This window comes from Dermacentor albipictus, chromosome 6 (genome assembly GCF_038994185.2).
Source record: "Dermacentor albipictus isolate Rhodes 1998 colony chromosome 6, USDA_Dalb.pri_finalv2, whole genome shotgun sequence".
Lineage (NCBI taxonomy): Eukaryota > Metazoa > Arthropoda > Arachnida > Ixodida > Ixodidae > Dermacentor > Dermacentor albipictus.
In genome coordinates this window covers 142,623,308-142,641,919 of record NC_091826.1, presented here as the reverse complement: position 1 = coordinate 142,641,919, position 18,612 = coordinate 142,623,308, and the positions used below count along the sequence as shown (strand labels likewise).

Sequence of the window (18,612 nt, the reverse complement as noted above, 5' to 3'; positions counted from 1 at the left end):
TAGAGAAATGTGCAGAATATAACCAACCCTTATATATAGCTTTCATTGATTACGAGAAGGCGTTTGATTCAGTCGAAACCTCAGCAGTCATGGAGGCATTACGGAATCAGGGTGTAGATGAGCCATATTTAAAAATATTGGAAGATATCTATAGCGGCTCCACAGCCACCGTAGTCCTCCATAAAGCAAGCAACAAAATCCCAATAAAGAAAGGCGTCAGGCAGGGAGATACGATATCTCCAATGCTATTCACAGCGTGTTTACAGGAGGTATTCAGAGACCTGGATTGGGAAGAATTGGGGATAAAAGTTGATGGAGAATACCTTAGTAACTTGCGATTCGCTGATGATATTGCCTTGTTTAGTAACTCAGGGGACCAATTGCAATGCATGCTCACTGACCTGGAGAGGCAAAGCAGACGAGTGGGTCTAAAAATTAATCTGCAGAAAACTAAAGTAATGCTTAACAGTCTCGGGAGACAACAGCAATTTACAATAGGCAGCGAGACACTGGAAGTCGTAAGGGAATACATCTACTTAGGACAGGTATTGACGGCGGATCCGGATCATGAGATGGAAATAATCAGAAGAATAAGAATGGGCTGGGGTGCGTTTGGCAGGCATTCCCAAATCATGAACAGCAGCTTGCCATTATCCCTCAAGAGAAAAGTATATAATAGCTGTGTCTTACCAGTACTCACTTACGGGGCAGAAACCTGGAGGCTTACGAAAAGGGTACTACTCAAATTAAGGACGACACAACGAGCTATGGAAAGAAGAATGATAGGTGTAACGTTAAGGGATAAGAAAAGAGCAGATTGGGTGAGGGAACAAACGCGAGTTAATGACATCTTAGTTGAAATAAAGAAAAAGATATGGGCATGGGCAGGACATGTAATGAGGAGGGAAGATAACCGATGGTCATTAAGGGTTACGGACTGGATCCCAAGGGAAGGGAAGCGTAGCAGGGGGCGGCAGAAAGTTAGGTGGGCGGATGAGATTAAGAAGTTTGCAGGGACGGCATGGCCACAATTAGTACATGACCGGGGTTGTTGAAGAAATATGGGAGAGGCCTTTGCCCTGCAGTGGGCGTAACCAGGCTGATGATGATGATGATGATGATGATGAATGGTCGTTTGTCTATTACGGGACTCCCACGTGATTTGTCCCTCACACTTAGTTTCTCTATTCACTATAACTAGGTTGTGTCCAGTGGCGTAGCCAGAAAATTTGTTCGGGGGGGGGTCTACACCACTGGCCCAATATATATATATATATATATATATATATATATATATATATATATATATATATATATATATATATATATATATATATGCGTAGCTGCACGTTTTTCCCTGCAACCACTTCAGCAAATTTGATGAGGTTTGTGGCATTTAAAAGAAAAAGTTTAATTCTAGTGACTACTGGCTTCGAATTTTTCATTTAGGAGGTCAATTATTTATTAAAAATTGGCCAAAATTGAAAATTTTCGGCAAACGAAACTATCAAGTTTAAAACTCCGTGACTCAACAATGACAAATGATATCACAATTCTGTGAATTGCATCTAATAGTACACCTACAGCGGACAAAATAAATATGTTACACATGAATCTCAAAAACATTTAGTATTGTGGAAATACGGCTTTTGCAGAACCCTTGTACGCAACGTAACCAATTAACCTAAGATACAAATTGACACAGCAAACTTGTCCGCTTTGACTGTTATAATAAATGCCGTTTACAGAACCACAATATCTGTTCTTCATGCATAGCTATTAATTTGTAAACGCCGTGCTTCTATTTTTTCAAACTTTCGAATTTTCCAAAATATTTTAAACAAAATTCAGGCCCTAAATCGAAGTTCTGTAGACACTAGGATTTAACTTTCTCTCTCAAATGCAACCAATTTCAATAAAAGCGACTAGCAGGATTATCTCAGAAAAGCGTTTCTGCGTTTTACAAGTATTTGAATAGGCCGCGTCGGATTGGGCCCGAGCTAAAGCTTCCTCTTAAACAATTTATCGAGGGATCAAATACATGAATAATAACTGCATTGTCATTGCCAAAGATGCTGCAAACGAATTCTTGAAAGCTACGCTCTGTAAATACAAGTAAAATATGTATTTTTTTCATAAAATATTATACTCGTACGTGCCAAAAATTGTGCCCAACATAACTGACGTCAATGCTTCCATGTTTTTTGTCTATTTATTAAGTAAAGAAAATATCACACGTACTTTAGAACTATATCAGTTCGAAACCAGGAAAGCAGTGCATGGCGCTGATATGAAAAATTTAAAGGCAATGAACTGAACAAGTTGAGGACAAATATCTTAATGAAACTTTGTCATTCAAGAACCGTGCTTACATTCTTGTATATATGCAATGGCCAGTGAAAAATCTCAATGACGCTGTCGTTTGTTCCATTGTATTACGCAGGTGTAGCTGTCCCTTGTCGTGTATCGTGAGTAATTGCACCGAAGTTATAGTCGCGACAGAGAGCACGTATAAAATGCAGGAGTTCTGCAAAATATATGAGGGCAAGTCAAATGAATGAGCCAACAACGGGGTACTTTATTTAAATGTAGTCTTCATGAGAATTTAGACATTTGTCCTATTGACTAACGAGTTGCGTGATTCCCGTCTTATAAAACTTCTTGGGTTGCTGCTTCAAAAAGTCTGTATCTGGTTCCCTTGAGCTGTTTTTTCGGTTGCCCCAAAATGTAGAAGTCGCAAGGTGACAGGTCTGAGCTGTATGGCGGATGTTGCAGCGTTTCCCACTTGAACTTTGCCAGTTTTGTATTAACCACATAAGCGACGTGGGGACAGGCATTGTCGTGGAGCAAGATGACCCCATTCGTCAATTTTCCACGTTGTTCGTTCTTGATTGCGACACGCTGCCGTTCTGGCATTTCACAATATCGGAAACAATTGATAGCCTCTCAAGATTTAGCAAATTCTATCAGTAATGGACCCTGTCGATCGAAAAAAAAGTCAACAACCCCTTTCCAGCGGAAATGATGGCTTTTACGTTCTTTGGGCGTGGTAAATTCGAATGTTTCCGCTGTAAGCTTTGCCGTCGTGTTTCAGGCTCGTAGTAGTGGCACCAAGGTTCGTCGCCGATCACAGTTGCAAACAAGAAGTCTCCATGCTCATTGTGATACCCGATCAGATGAGTCAAGGCAGCGCGAAACTTCTTCGTCTTCTCTCGATGGATAAAAATCTTGGGGATCCATTGCGCACCAAAGAGCCGATAGCCGAGAAGCTCATGAATTATGGCGTGAACCGAACCGTGACTGATGTTCAGACGGTCTGCCAGTTCATCGATGCTTATCCTCCGTTCTTGTTTCAGCAGCTCATGAACCTTTGAAATTGTGTGGGGGGTGATTGCACGATGGTTTTGGCCCGGTCTTGGAATGTCTTTGCAACGTCCTTTGAACCGTTTGCTCCAACGATTCACAGTGGTCAATGAAATGCAGTGTTCAACGTGCACGGCAGTCAGCGGCAAAACCGGCCGGTGTCACTAAGACGTTACTTCGTTTCTTGGCAGATTTCACAGGCTGGACGCGGCGGCATCTCCCGGATCTTATCATCCCTGTCGTCGGTCGCTGGCATCACGGACGCTCTGCGGCGCATGCGGCCTCTGCATTTCACGGTCCTATCCGTGTACGGCTCCGCAGCATCCCCTGGTGCAAGACAGCTCAACCCGGTCCGCCTGGTGTCTGTTGCAGCGTACATAAGGCCTGCCTCCCCGGTGCTTCCCTGCAGTCAGCGGCAAAACCTGCCGGTGTCACTAAGACGTTACTTCGTTTCTTGGCAGGTAGGTTTCTTAAACTGCCTTTAGTACGTACACATTTGGCTGTTTTGCCGCTGACTGCACCGCACTGCCTTCTGTGTGTTCTGCAATGTCTTCTGTGTGTTCGGTATGCGACAAGCCGGTAGAGGGCAAGTTTCTTGTATGTTCCGGTTGCAATGCAAGTTTCCATTTAGGGAAACACTGTTCCGGGATAACAGACAGTGTTTACACCAAAATGTCCACTGTTAAACGTGAAACATGGACGTGTCAGACATGTAGCTCTGGTGCTGGTTCCAGGAATAGCGATGGCTCATTCGGCCCCCACTTTTCGTCTATTAATACCAAACTTGACCAATTAACCAGCACTGTTCAGACGCTCATGGTAAAGGTTCAGGAACTGCTCTCTTTCAAGGCAACTTGTGAAAAGATGGCTGATATGGTGACCGGCATTCAAGCCTCTATCGCTTTCCTTTCTGAAAAGTATGATTCTATGCTCTCCACTGTGACTACTTATCAATTAAACCGAAGTGTCTCAGCTACGGGCTCAAGTGGAGTCACTTTCCGGTACAGTCGTCCGTCAGGCTGAAATCCTAGACCAAACAACGATGCAATTAAACGAACTTGATCAATACGGCAGACGTTGCAATTTCGAAATCCATGGCCTCCCTTTGAAGCCTGGTGAAGACTTGAAGTCTTTCATGTGCGACTTAGCTGGACAACTGCGCCTAAGTAACTTCCAGGAAGATGAAATTTGCAGGATACACCGTTTACCGACCGGGAATAAATCTAGCTCTAGCCCTCCTATCCTTGTGCAAGTACAGAAAGCTTCAGTGAAAGACAAATGGTTTCGTGCTCGGAAGTGTCTCTCGGATCTTGCTCAGCCGGAGAAGTTTCCTCGTCTGTTCTTGAACGAAAACTTGACGCGGTTGAACCGGGAGCTTTTCCGGTTGGCCCTCTCCAAATGAAAGGAAAATGGATAAAAGTTCGTGTGGACGAGGAACGGAAAGGTTCTAGCAAGAAAATCTGAGGGGGCACCTTTCATTCGAGTTGAGAAATTCTCGGATTTGGATAGGATTGCCTAGACATGGCTGGAATAGAGAGTATGAAATGCAATGATTTTGCGGATGTAAATAGTTTTTTTTCTGATGCCTCCACCAGCAGTTTCAAAGTTGCGCATGTGAACATTCGCAGCCTTCGGAATCACTGGAATCAATTTTATGCCATCATTTCATCATCTCGCCTAACGTTCAATGCTTTTGTACTTACTGAAATTAATATTCCTGCCGAGAGCATTCCACAGTATTCAGTGCCGGGTTTCCAAGGCTTCTCGTACACGCGTCCAAGCAGAAAGGAGGAGGCATTGCAGTTTTTATAAGTAACAGATGGGCAGCTTCACAGTTAACGTTTTCCTTTTTCCAAGCTGAAGTGATATCGCTACGCTTGAGCACACCTGTTTTTTCGGTGATTCTGTTATCGGTGTACCGACCTCCTAGTTTTAATGCGCGGCTTTTCTTATCCGAACTCGATTCCACATTGTCAACCTTATCGCTCGAGGAACACGTGTGTACAGTGGCGTAGCTAGGTCGTCTGGCACCCGGGGCCCATTGGTCTTCTGTCACCCCCCCCCCTTCCCGTTTGTAGTTGAGGAAGGCGAGGATATCGACAATTTCCGGGTTTCAGCACCAGTACAGCCGGCGAATTCCGGATCAAGCTACAAAACAGGTATTCGGCTTTAACACAGGAAGAGGACCTTAGTGTTGAAGCAATCAACGACAATCTTATGGGCATCATTAAGGAGTCTGCAATAGAAGTCGGTGGCAACTCCGTTAGACAGGATACCTGTAAGCTATCGCAGGAGACGAAAGATCTGATCAAGAAACGCCAATGTATGAAAGCCTCTAACCCTACAGCTAGAATGGAACTGGCAGAACTTTTCAAGTTAATCAACAAGCGTAAGACAGCTGACATAAGGAAGTATAATATGGATAGAATAGAACATGCACTCAGGAACGGAGGAAGCCTAAAAGCGGTGAAGAAGAAACTAGGAATAGGCAAGAATCAGATGTATGCGTTAAGAGACAAAGCCGCCAATATCATTACTAATACGGATGAAATCGTTGAAGTGGCTTTAGAGTTATATAGAGATTTATACAGTACCAGTGGCAACCACGACGATAATGGGAGAGAGAATAGTCTAGAGAAATTTGAAATCCCACAAGTAACGCCGGAAGAAGTAAAGAAAGCCTTGGGAGCTATGCAAAGGGAGAAGGCAGCTGGGGAGGATCAGGTAAAAGCAGATTTGTTGAAGGATGGTGGGCAGATTGTTCTAGAAAAACTGGCCGCCCTGTACACGCAATGCCTCATGACTTCGAGCGTACCGGAATCTTGGAAAAACGCTAACATAATTCTAATCCATAAGAAAGGGGACGCCATAGGCTGATCAGCTTACTGTCCGTTGCCTACAAAGTATCTACTAAGGTAATTGCAAATAGAAACAGGAACACCTTAGACTTCCGTTAACCAAAGGGCCAGGCAGGATTCCGTAAAGGCAACTCAACAATAGACCATATTCACACGATCAATCAGGTGATAGAGAAATGTGCGGAATATAACCATCCCTTATATATAGCTTTCATTGATTAAGAGAAAGCGTATGATTCTGTCGAAGCCTCAGCAGTCATGGAGGCATTGCGGAATCAGGGTGTAGACGAGCCCTATGTAAAAATACTGAAGGATATCTACAGCGGCTCCACAGCCACTATAGTCCTCCATAAAGAAAGCAACAAAATCCCAATAAAGAAAGGCGTCAGGCAGGGAGATACGATCTCTCCAATGCTATTCACAGCGTGTTTACAGGAGGTATTCAGAGACCTGCTTTGGGAAGAATTGGGGATAAGAGTTAATGGAGAATACCTTAGTAACTTGCGATTCGCTGATGATATTGCATTGCTTAGTAACTCAGGCGACCAACTGCAATGCATGCTTACTGACCTGGAGAGAAAAAGCCGAAGGGTGGGTCTAAAAATTATTCTGCAGAAAACTAAAGTAATGTTTAACAATCTCGGAAGAGAACAGCAGTTTACGATAGGTAGCGAGGCACTGGAAGTGGTAAGGGAATACATCTACTTAGGACAGGTAGTGACTGCGGATCTGGATAATGAGACTGAAATAACCAGAAGAATAAAAATGGGCTGGGGTGTGTTTGGTAGGCATTCTCAGATCATGAACAGCAGGTTGCCATTATCCCTCAAGAGAAAAGTATATAACAGCTGTGTCTTACCAGTACTCACGTACGGGGTAGTAACCTGGAGGCTTACGAAAAGGTTTCTACTTAAATTGAGGACGATGCAACGAGCTATGGAAAGAAGAGGTATAGGTGTAACGTTAAGAGATAAGAAAATAGCAGATTGGGTGAGGGAACAAACGCGAGTTAATGATATCTCAGTTGAAATAAAGAAAAAGAAATGGGCATGGGCAGGACACGTAATGAGGAGGGAAGATAACCGATGGTCATTAAGGGTTACGGACTGGATTCCAAGGGAAGGGAAGCGTAGCAGGGGCGGCAGAAAGTCAGGTGGGCGGATGAGATTAAGAAGTTTGCAGGGACGACATGGCCAAAATTATTACATGACCCCGGTTTTTGGAGAAGTGTGGGAGAGGCCTTTGCCCTGCAGTAGGCGTAACCAGGCTGATGATGATGATGAAGGTGCGCGGCTGCGTATACGCTCAGCCGCGTTTACAGCCACGCGCAGTCATGGCCGAGACGCGCGCCAACATACCCCCCTCCGCCCCCTCGCGCAGGCTTGATCGTGTTACCGCGAGCTCGTTTTCCTCCCCCACTTTGCCATTGCTCGCGTGGGAAGGCGGCACTTATGAAGCCACCATCTTGTGTCACCCTCGCACACTTTCGCTCGCACCTAAAGCACAAGTGCGTGGGGCGCGATAGGATCTGATCGCACTTGGACTTAATTTATACGGAACATGATGCGGCTCCAGGCTGTTGTTCTTATCGCGCTGCACGCAGTTTGAGAGGTGCGTTTGCAAGCAAGCAGCCGCTTGTAATTAAATCATTTGACTATCTGCGTCCGCGGAAGTTACCATTGATTGTGTTGGCACTCCTTTGCGGCAGAAGCGAAATTTCGTTATATTGAAATTGCACACAAAAACACTGCGGTATGTTGAGGCTCTAAATGCATGATGTTCTATTGAGAAGAGGTTATAAAGAGTTAAATACTTCATCAAATCGAGAATTTCGTTAGACCGAGGTTTAACTGTATAGAGATTTGAATGTATATAACTTGTTGTGCGGCTCCTTGGGTCATGGTTTCAACATTGCTCGTGGGTGCGATTTTTTTTTGCTTATTCTGTCCATTATAATGGCAAGGAAAGAACCACAAAAACTGAACCCAATGTTGCTCCAGTTCACTCAATCAAACTTCGGAGTGCTGCTACACATGACAGCTTTACTAAAGGGACCATGCAAAGGCAATTTTTCGCACATGTTCAATGTTTCGTTCTGTCAGCAGTGGTGAAGTAGTTCTTTCTTTAATCCACGTTATGCCTGCGCCTAGTAATTAACTTGTTCATGTGGTTTGGGCCGGTGATTTAAGCCTTTTTATAAAACAATTAATGTAGCATTATACTGATTGTACATCAATTCAAAGGTATATTACTCTGTATTAACAGAAACTCACGAAACAATGCAGAATGGATATTCCTGCTATATCTGCATCCTTTCAACTATGTAGAGTAAAATATTTGACTTCTACACATTTATTGACAGTGTACCATAATTCATGTATAAAGGGACTGTGTACGTACTGAGTGAGATTGCAACATTTCAGTCATGTAATATTGCCAGTGTTTTCTGCAGTAATAAATATAAAGCCCTCATCGACAAGTTCGACTACTTATCATTCATATAAACAATTGCAGTATGTAGGTTTGAGTGAAGCATTTTTGTGCTCTATTTAACCATGAACAATTATGTTACTGCACGATGCTCTTTTGCAAATGTCATTGAAATATTTGTGCGCAAAAAAGAGCTTTCGTTACTAATTAGCCAGATAACACCAAATGTCCTAAGGACGTCCCAAGCAAGTACTGAAGTCGCAAGTCAAAAAAAGGAAGTTATATGGATGTCCCATGGACTTAAGCGAACGGATGTCCAATAAACGTCCCAGAATAGTATATGAATGGGAATGGTACATATGTCCTTATTTCACGAATATTTTATGTGCCATCCCAGTACCCGTACGCGCTCAAATTAAACTTGCGTAACCCTGCACACATAATATGCATTACGGAGGCAAGAACACAAAACACACGTTGGTCGTTGGTCCCACATTTATGTATACATTAGGCTTGCGCACTTAACCGGTTCAAGTCCGATGGCGCACGAATGCAGTTCAACGTACACATTATTGGGGATTGAAACCATCCGTGCGACAGACCTGCCTACTTACTTCCTACTTGACAAATTCTCGGAGAAGCAGCGAGCAGTTTCGGCAGTTTCGGTTTCAGTTCTTTTTGAATTTATCTTTTACTCCATAACTAATTCCAAATAGGCAGGGAAAAAACAATAAAACAAAAGCATTATTATTAGTATTTAAAATACCGAATAGCTTCTTTTTACTTTTGCCCTTATTTTATGTTGATTATATACGGCGTGGCGGCTATGGCTGCTCCGTTGCCATGGTTTCGCATTTTCTCCCGTGGGCTCCGCGTTCGCATAGGTCCTACATAGTTTCGGGGCTTCGCGCGCTTTCTCAAATAGTGGAGTAAGCCTGCGTTTCAATTGAAGGTAAGTGTTGCCATTTGCTAACTGTTTCTGATCAGTATGGCCTGCGGACATACGTGTGATGGCCTTGTTTTTCACCTCCTTTAGAGCTTACGGTTGGCGGGAAGCGCGCCATGGAAAACGAAGACGAAAGTAAGTTATCGTCGCATTTTTCATTCCTCCATGTTCGTAGCGTTAGTCTGCCGCTCTTGAAGTGCAGTCCAGTGCTATACTCTCAATGTCACTCGCGTAAACAACACGCACACATCAATTTACTGGCGATTGAGAATCTGAACAACGAAGAATACAAGCGAGCAGTAACGTCAGCATGGCTTCCATGTCTAGAGCGACTGCCTACCGTCGCGTCAGCCAAGCCGTGCAGGCCGATGTGCGCGCAATATTGGCAGCTGCTGGCGAACATATTAACGCAAGGAATCTTCCTGCTGGTGTCGCTGCCACCTCCTTTCGGCCAGTGGAAGTTCGCGAATCACATCCGAACCTTTCGCTCGGCCAAGTTGCGAGGGGCAGCTATTGTGGCGGTGCGCAGGAATTTTGCAATGTGGACTAGTCTGGTGACAGCATACATAGCAATCACAATTTTCCCGTGGATTAAAACACGTTGGCGGGCTAGTTGGTTAGAATCCATGGTAGAGTGGTATAATTAAGCACGACTGTACGAGGACGTAGGAAGAAACAGACAGACACAGCGCTTCACTTTCAACTGTAGATGTTATTTTCGCACGCATTGATAAATATATACTGTACGAGCGGAAGCAAACGTAACAGCAAAAAAAGAACATTCATGCACTTTTCCTCTAATTTTCCAATCTCGTAGGCCTCCACAATCTCCCTCGTGATCCTGCTATGAGCGCAATACAGAATGGAAGTACTTTAAAACATGGGCTTGCAGGTATAATCTCAGTGAATATCCAAATGACCGGAGATCACCCTAGTGACGTTATATCGATGCTCTTTTAATCTCTCATTGATGCATCTGCCGGTTTGACCAACATACCTTCTTCCGCATGAAAGTGGAATGGCATAGACAACGTTATGAGTACAGGTTACAAATTGTTTGTGATGTTGAGTTGAACATGCGTGCCTTTTGTTATTCAGGTTAACACAGAATAACAAAAGGCACGCATGCTCTACTGCCAGGATAGTCGTCCACCATAAATTGTTTTGTCATTTATGCTGTGGTAGCAATTAAACCGGTATCATACTCAAAAGTAAATTAAACCATTTTGTACACCTTTGCTTGGGGACCACTGGTCGCACCATATCGAGTCTTCAGCCAGGCACACTTAAACTTGCTCTACCTTTTGCTTAGCTGTTCTATTTGAGTTCTGATCAACAAACAGTTTGTTGCCTGTGAATTTTATTGCTCTTGAGGATGTGAAACTTTACGACATGCATAGTGCACCGTTTTTGTAGATCTTTCATACCATGCCTCACTTTGAACGCCGGCTTGACAATCTGAGTCTGCAGTCTCAGGCTTTCACTTTATGCGCACTGTGGAGCATTGTGCTAATCTTTAACTTTACCTACAGCTCCTGACTTAGGAACTAGTTATTTTGACCTAACTTTCCGTATACACATCCAGCATGAGGATGAAATCCATTTTCTGAACTGGCAGTAATGACAGTATCTGCTTAAGACTGTCAGATTGCTGGAAGCTTCACCCACAGGCTCAGCAAATTACAGTACCATATTACATTTCCTTCAAGGTTTCTAAACTGACCTTTTAAGACAGCCGCTCCAATATAAGAATTTCGCTCTGCAAAGTTGTTATAAAACTGGTGCACAATGTTTGTAATGCAACTTTACAGGACTATGTAAAGCTAATTATTCTCCTGCAGCTTCTTAATTGTCTCACCAGCCGTGAAATAATGCCTCTGTGTTGGCACATAGCGTTTTCTTTCTTTTTATGTGTATTTTGCGTTGAGGTGAAGCATAACCAGTGGCCTCTTTCTGTTTCAGCTGTACTGTACAGACCAGCATCTATGCCATTCTAGAGAAGGCAGGTAGAAGCATAAGTGCCTGGTATGTCGTTACATGTGATTGCAGTTTACTGTTGCTTTGTACCACACTTGTGCACTGGAGCACTGCATATTATGATTAAGATGTATTGTACAGATCTTAGAAGAAAGAGTATATTCTGTAAGTGTCCACTCTGTGGACACTTACAGAATACCCCCTTGCTTCACCATCCCAGCTTCTGCACCTTTTGTAAAAAATTTAAGGCCACTTACAGGCTACTGAGGCTTTCTTGAACGAATATCAGCGAAAGACATAACAGGACATGACACAAATGCTTTGTGGGTCATGCATGCAGTTTATTGGCACATTAAATGTTTTCTGGTCTCTGCTAGTATATTTAAATTTTTGTCTGCTTGTGCATTCTGCTATCAAAGCGAGTGTAAGCCATGCTGTCTTTGTTGTTTCAGGTGCTTTGCACAGATCTGCAGCTACTCACGCTGAAGCTCCAAGGTTATACACACATTTGTAAACTCAAGGTTAGTCTTAAAACTTTTTGTGTTTTGTGTGCAAACAAACTGGGACGAAGAATAGGGGCAACACAAGGACGAGCGCCTGTCCTTGTGTTGCCCCTATTCTTCGTCCCTGTTTGTTTGCGCACAAAAAGTTTTAAGATGAATCTGTTCCAACTAGGCCGACTCGCAGTTATGCTTCAGTTCATTTCAAGGTTAGTCACCTTTGTGATATACATCTTTGTGCAGCTGAGATTCACTGTCCCTAGTATTAGTTTTTGTACATCTATTACACTCTGGTCATGTGAAGCTTGACCAGATCATTGAGAGCAACGGCTCTAACGCCGCTACAGTGGAGAACATCGTGACAAAATCGAATAATGCCTTGAATCTCATACGACGCGTAGCCAACAGACAACACGGCCTTAAGGAAGAAAATATCCTCAAGCTAACACACGCCTTTGCGCTACGCCACTTCACCTGCGAGGCGGCCATGCACAGATGGAAGGTAGCGGAGAAGGACAAACTTAATGTACAACTGAGGAAGCTAGTCAAACTAGCGCTGGGAATCCCCAAGAACACCGAGACAGAGCTCCTGCTGCAACTGGGGGTACACAACACACTTGAAGAAATCGCCGAAGCTCAAGAACGGGCTCAATGGACAAGACTCTCTGGAACCAAACCGGGTAGAGAAATTCTAGCCAAACTAGGTCATGACACCACAGTAATCGAGAATCTATATCAAAGCGTTCCGACGGACACACGCAACTCCTACACGGTTCGCCCACTGCCGCGGAACATGAACCCCGCCCACCATCAACCCAGAAGGCTGGCACGCGGATCGTTCATCCTGCGCGAAATACGTGATAAGAAGATCCTAGCCTGTTTCGTTGACGCGGCACAGTACCCAACCAGGAAGGCCTTCGTTACCACCATGATCAATAAGCAAGGTCAAGTGAGAAACGCTCTCACAGTCAAGATCCACAAGTCCGAGATAGCAGAACAGGTTGCCATCGCAAATAATCAATAGATCCGCACCGCTGCAGCATCACACCATCTGCTGGTTCCCGGCACACCTCGGAGAGATCGAGGACGCCCCTCGCAATCTCAATGAGATAGCTCACAGGAGCGCGCGAGACCTAACCTTCCGCGACGCCACCTATTCTGGTCGTGACCATCCCAGCGAGAATCGGGACCCTCCCTCCACATATAACGAGATCATAAAGCACTTTTGTCTAGACCGCAGAATATACAGCACACCTCACAATAAGCTCACCAGGCCTCAAGCCCTGACGTTCAGAATGCTTCAAACAAACACGTACCCCACGCAGAACAGACTACATCACTACATGCCTGACCTATACAAAACATCATATTGCGAAAATTGCCATAGCACACTAGACTTACATCACTTGCTCTGGCCGTGTGGTCGGACCCACGCAAACAAGGATCAAGACTCCGCCAGGCTACAAGAAGCATTACGCAGCACGGACCTGGCGGAGCAGCTCTGGGCTGTCCAGCGAGCCCACGATGTGGCCAGGGAGTTACAACTCCCGGTCCCAACGTGGGAGTAGCCCGCTCTACGGGACCTTGCGCCCCGTAGCTCGCAGGACCTTTCTATAAAGTTACTCCATCCATCCATCCATCCATCCATCCATCCATCCATGTGAAGCATAACCTATGGTCTGTTCTACATTCAGGTTCAGCCTACAGGACAGTATCCACATCTCTTGCTGAAGCTACAAGGTCACGCACAAATCCACACGTGCTCGGTGTGTAATTCATATGCAATGTTATGTTCTTTATGTAGGTGGAGTTTAATCCATGGTGTTTTTGTTTTAGGTGCTTTGCACAGGTCGGAAGCTGCTGGCTCATTCACTGAATTGCAAACTCGGGGTATGTCATTTATGGGATATGCATCATTATGTTGCTGCCTCTCATTGTTTCCACTTTATTATTTTTTGTACATTTATTAGCTATGGTCATATGAACATAAATGGCCTATGAACATGGCCTATGAAATGGCCTATGAACATAAATGGCCTATGGTCCATTTTATGTTCAGGCTCATCATACACACCAGTCTCCACACCCCTTGCTGGAGCTACAAGGCCACACACGGAACCACATGTGTTTGGTGTGTCATTATGATGTCGCATTGCTATGTTTGTTATGGTGCTGTAGTTCTTGATAGTTCTTTTAATGCAATTAGGATTTTTTGCCTACTTCAGACATTTTGAGCCTATCTAACTATCCTCTTACGTCTTTGTTTCAGGTGGTTTATGCAGGCCTGCTTCGACACATGCTGAAGTTGCCAGCTTCACAGAGTTGCAACCTCTTGGTATGTCCCGCATGCAATATAAATTGTGATGTTCCGGCGGAGAAGAAGACAGAAGAGACAAGAACAGGAGGAGGAAGAGAAAGAAGGGATGAAGATGGATACCTGTAAATAAATGAGTGTATTTTAACTCGTACTTTATATTTGGCGCAGCCGACCATGTGGCTTGAAGTGACGTTGGCAAGAAGAACAGATGGGCAGACGACCGTGAAGACCTACCAGCTTGACGGCGAAGATCCAGTGCTTCTTCAGGAATCAGCGACTTCATCAGAACTGCTTCGCATCATCGCTGAGAAGAGTCAACTGAACGAAGCGGCCCTCGTTGAGAAAGGTGTGGTAAGAATCGATGCTTCTATGTCTGAATTTGAGGTTATGTTTCCGGGACATTCAAGGATAGATTCCAAGAACGAGACTGAGCGCACGCATAACGCCTTGTTGCAAGCGCTGTTTCAGCAGCAGACCACGCAGTATGAGCAACAGCGACTGATTTTCGAAGCAGTTAGCTACTCACTAAGAGCACAGAAACCACATCAAGAAGAGTTCAAGCCCGATAGTTTCGATGGGGTGTCTAATGCCGCCAACTTGTGGCTCAGATTTTATGAATATGCATGTGCGCAAAACCACTGGACGTCATTGAACGACAAAGTGTGTAACATGCGCCGTTTTTTATCTGGCAATGCCAGAAAATGGTGGGACATGCGAATCGCAAGTCAATGCCGTGATTCATGGCAGAAGTGGAAAGATAGTTTTCTTTCTGCTTTTGAGCGAAATCCGGTTGACAGATGGGACGACGCATTAGCTTTCAGACACAGAGAAGGGACCGTCATGGATTATTTTTTCGAGAAGAGACGTTTACTCTACATTGCCGACCCTAATCTACCGGCCTCTGCAATCCTTCCCCTGATAATTCAAGGCATGACTAACGAATCGCAAAGAGACGTTTGTGTACACCGTCCAACCTCCACGGATGACTTACTTGCTTGCCTTAAGTATGTGTCCAGTGATTTTCTGATTCACGGTCCCATCAAAAGGCATAGTACTCTACCACTGAGCATTGACGCACATGGCGAAGCGGTAGAATATTTTAATACCGAGTCCGACCAATGTGACACGATGGAAAATGTATACCTTCTGAAGTCAAATCTCCTATTTGTTAAAATGATGGTAAATGGAAAAAGTCTGGACTCCCTGGTTGATACTGGAGCATCTGTAAGCCTGGTAAATCAGGAAATCATCCAACCGAGCAAGGTGTATGAAGGAAGAATAGTTAGTGTTCAAAGCTATGATGGAAAAACTAGAAGGTTGCAACACTGGACAGAAGTAGAGGTTGAATTTGGTGGACATCACCTAAAAGTAGATGCCCTTGTCATGCAGGGTGTTGATTTCCTGTTTATTTTATCTAGGCCTGATATGAAGCGATTGAAGATGAATATTTCTTGGAGAGACGAAGTGACTATTGACGGATCATTTAAGCCTAACTTGCGTGGAATTGAAAATTCACATCGAAGAGTTAGAAATGCTGATGAGATACTGACAAATTTTCCCGAACTTATTTGTGTTGAGACGTACCCGCCAGCAGCAGATGTCTTCAAGGTACCGTTTAAGCTTCGTGACGTCACAGTAGTGCGTAAAAAGCCGTACAGTCTTTCCCACGAGAAAAAGACCTGGCTAAAGGCCGAACTGCAGCAAATGCTAAATGCCGGTATTATAAGGCCATCAACATCCACTTTCGCGTCACCAGTCACCATAGTACCGAAAGACGATGGCTCATTTCGCCTGTGCACAGATTACCGGCAGATCAACGGCCAGACTGATTTGTTTCCTTTTCCCATGCCCCGAATAGACGAGATCATCAATGAAACTGGACCTCTGTAAAGGATACTGGCAGGTGCCACTACAAGAAGATTACAAGCAGTACACTGCTTTTGTAACACCTTTCGATGTGTACGAGTACAACCGCTTACCATTCGGTTGGAAGAATTCTGGAGCTTGGTTTCAGAAAATGATGAATGGCATTCTTGATGAGTTCCTGGGAAAGTTTTGTAACGTATACATTGACGACATCATCATATACTCACGTACAAGAGAAGAACATGAAAAACACCTTTCGTGCGTGTTAGAAGCCCTCATCAAGTCAAAGTTAAAGATTAACAAGAACAAGAGTGAATTTTTTCAGACAAATGTTGTCTTTCTAGGAAGAGTTTTTGACGGGAAAACTAAAACAACCAAAGAGGAGTCTATACAAAGGATGAAGAAGCTCGTCAAGCCATATGACCTACACTCACTCCGTGTTTTCCTCGGACTCGCCGGTCATTTTCGTGCGTTCATTAAGGATTACGCTGCAAAGACACGATGCCTCACCAAGCTGACGCAAAAGGATGTGCCATTTTTCTGGAGTGAAGAGTGCGAGAAAGCGTACGAGTACCTTGTTGAAGCTATATCGTCGGATCCTGTGCTTGTGCTACCTGACTTCAACAAGCCTTTCGAGCTGTGTACGGACGCTTCACAATATGGTACAGGGGCCGTTCTATATCAACGAGACACAAAGGAACAGCAAGGACGCCAGCTCAAGGTGATTGGCTATTATTCTTCTACGTTCTCAAAAGCTCAAGAACATTATACGACCACAGAAAAAGAGGCTCTGGCTGTTGTGATGGCACTCCGGTATTTCAGAAGCTACATAGAAGGTCGTCATTTCCGGCTTTTCACTGACAACCGAGCGTTAACCTACCTCTTGGGATTAACCCAGCCCAAGGGCAGAGTGGCGCGTTGGATCAGTGAAATACAACAGTTCACTTTCGATGTAAGCCATCGACCTGGTGATAAGCTTCCTGACGCAGATGCTCTTTCCAGGCTTCACATCACAGAAGTGAGAACATCTGATCATGAACATGTTTGCAGCTTGTGGGAAGGCACCGAAGACCTGACTTGCAATAATGGCAAATTTTGTGTGCCAGGAACTTTGGTGAAAAAGGTTTTGAAGCTGTACCATGACAGCCCAGAGTCAGGAGGGCATGATGGATTCTGGAAAACTTATTGGAAGATAAAAAGTCGATTCATCTGGAAAAATATGAAGGAAGATATCAAGAACTACGTGCAAACATGTCACCAGTGCCAAATTAAGAAGGCCAAGTATCGTCCAAGAGGGAATCAAATGGTCATCGCTAATCATTCTCAAGTACCATTTGAAGTAATTCATCTAGATTTTGCCGAAATAAAAAAGCGAGGAGAGGGAGTCAGTAAGACTCAGGCATTCCTTGTTGCAATAGATGAATGCACACGCATGGCAGCTGCAAAGCCAGGAAAGGAAGACGCCAATTCTGTTTTGACGTTACTGGAGCGGAATATGTTCAAGAACACCAAGGTAGTGGTCTCCGACAACGGGCCAGCTTTCCGCAGTAAGAAGCTTCAAGAATGGGCCCGTGATAGAGGAATTGCCCTGAGATTTGCCACACCCTACCATCCAGAAGAAAACGGCCTAGCTGAGAGGCTCATTCGGGATTTGAAAACATTCATCGCAATTTACCATGATTTCCATGGAGGATGGAAGTTTGCCTTGGAAGCAGCAGTCAGGCGCCACAATCATTCTCATACCATGGGATTAGGATGCACGCCTAACTTTGCTGCATCAGGCGAAGCAACTTGGCTACCGGCCGACTACGACCTTGGAATCGTTGGGAAAGTAGATCTGCAGGAAAGGCGCAAGACGGAAGAGGAGCTTGCACGCTACAGATCAACAATGAAGAGACACTTCGATCTGCGACATAGCTCAAAGATGCCGGTAATAGAGCCTGGAGATACAGTTTTAGTCCGGAGGAGTTTAGATGGACCGAAGTCCAAATTTTCTGGGCCCTACACAGTGATAAAGACCGTCAAGCAACAAGGAATCTTGAAATCGCTACACTATTTGGGACCGGAAGGAAAAACTGAAATAGCAACAGTGGGAAATGTCATACCCTATCATCCCAGGAGGGATGAAAACCGAAGTCCGGGAGGATGTGATGTTCCGGCGAAGAAGAAGAAGACAGAAGAGACAAGAACAGGAGGAGGAAGCGAAAGAAGGGATCAAGATGGATACCTGTAAATAAATTAGTGTATTTTAACTTGTACTTTATATAAATCATTATGCTGGCTTTGTTCAGTGATTATAATTTTTTTCTTTGACATTTAATGCACTGCAGTCAGGCAGAGCATAACCTGTGGTGT

At 44.3% G+C, this 18,612-nt stretch overlaps 1 protein-coding gene across 2 annotated transcripts in view; it reads left to right on the top strand.

Annotated features, from left to right (window-relative positions):
• LOC139061393 (uncharacterized) overlaps window positions 1-14,818 on the top strand; it is a 69,014-nt gene extending 54,196 nt beyond the window's left edge. The window contains exons 2-5 of one of the 2 annotated variants that reach the window (XR_011515432.1): window positions 3,555-3,824; window positions 9,688-9,732; window positions 11,560-11,622; window positions 12,027-12,097. Coding sequence is in view for 1 of the 2 variants with exons in the window: in XM_070541392.1 (XP_070397493.1) it covers window positions 3,555-3,824; window positions 9,688-9,732; window positions 12,027-12,095; window positions 14,344-14,517 (558 nt within the window). In the remaining variant the exon portion in view is untranslated. Of the gene's footprint in view, window positions 1-3,554; window positions 3,825-9,687; window positions 9,733-11,559; window positions 11,623-12,026; window positions 12,098-14,343 lie in introns of those variants that run through there. The other variant, XM_070541392.1, reaches the window with a different exon arrangement.
• The last annotated feature ends 3,794 nt before the right edge of the window (window positions 14,819-18,612 follow it).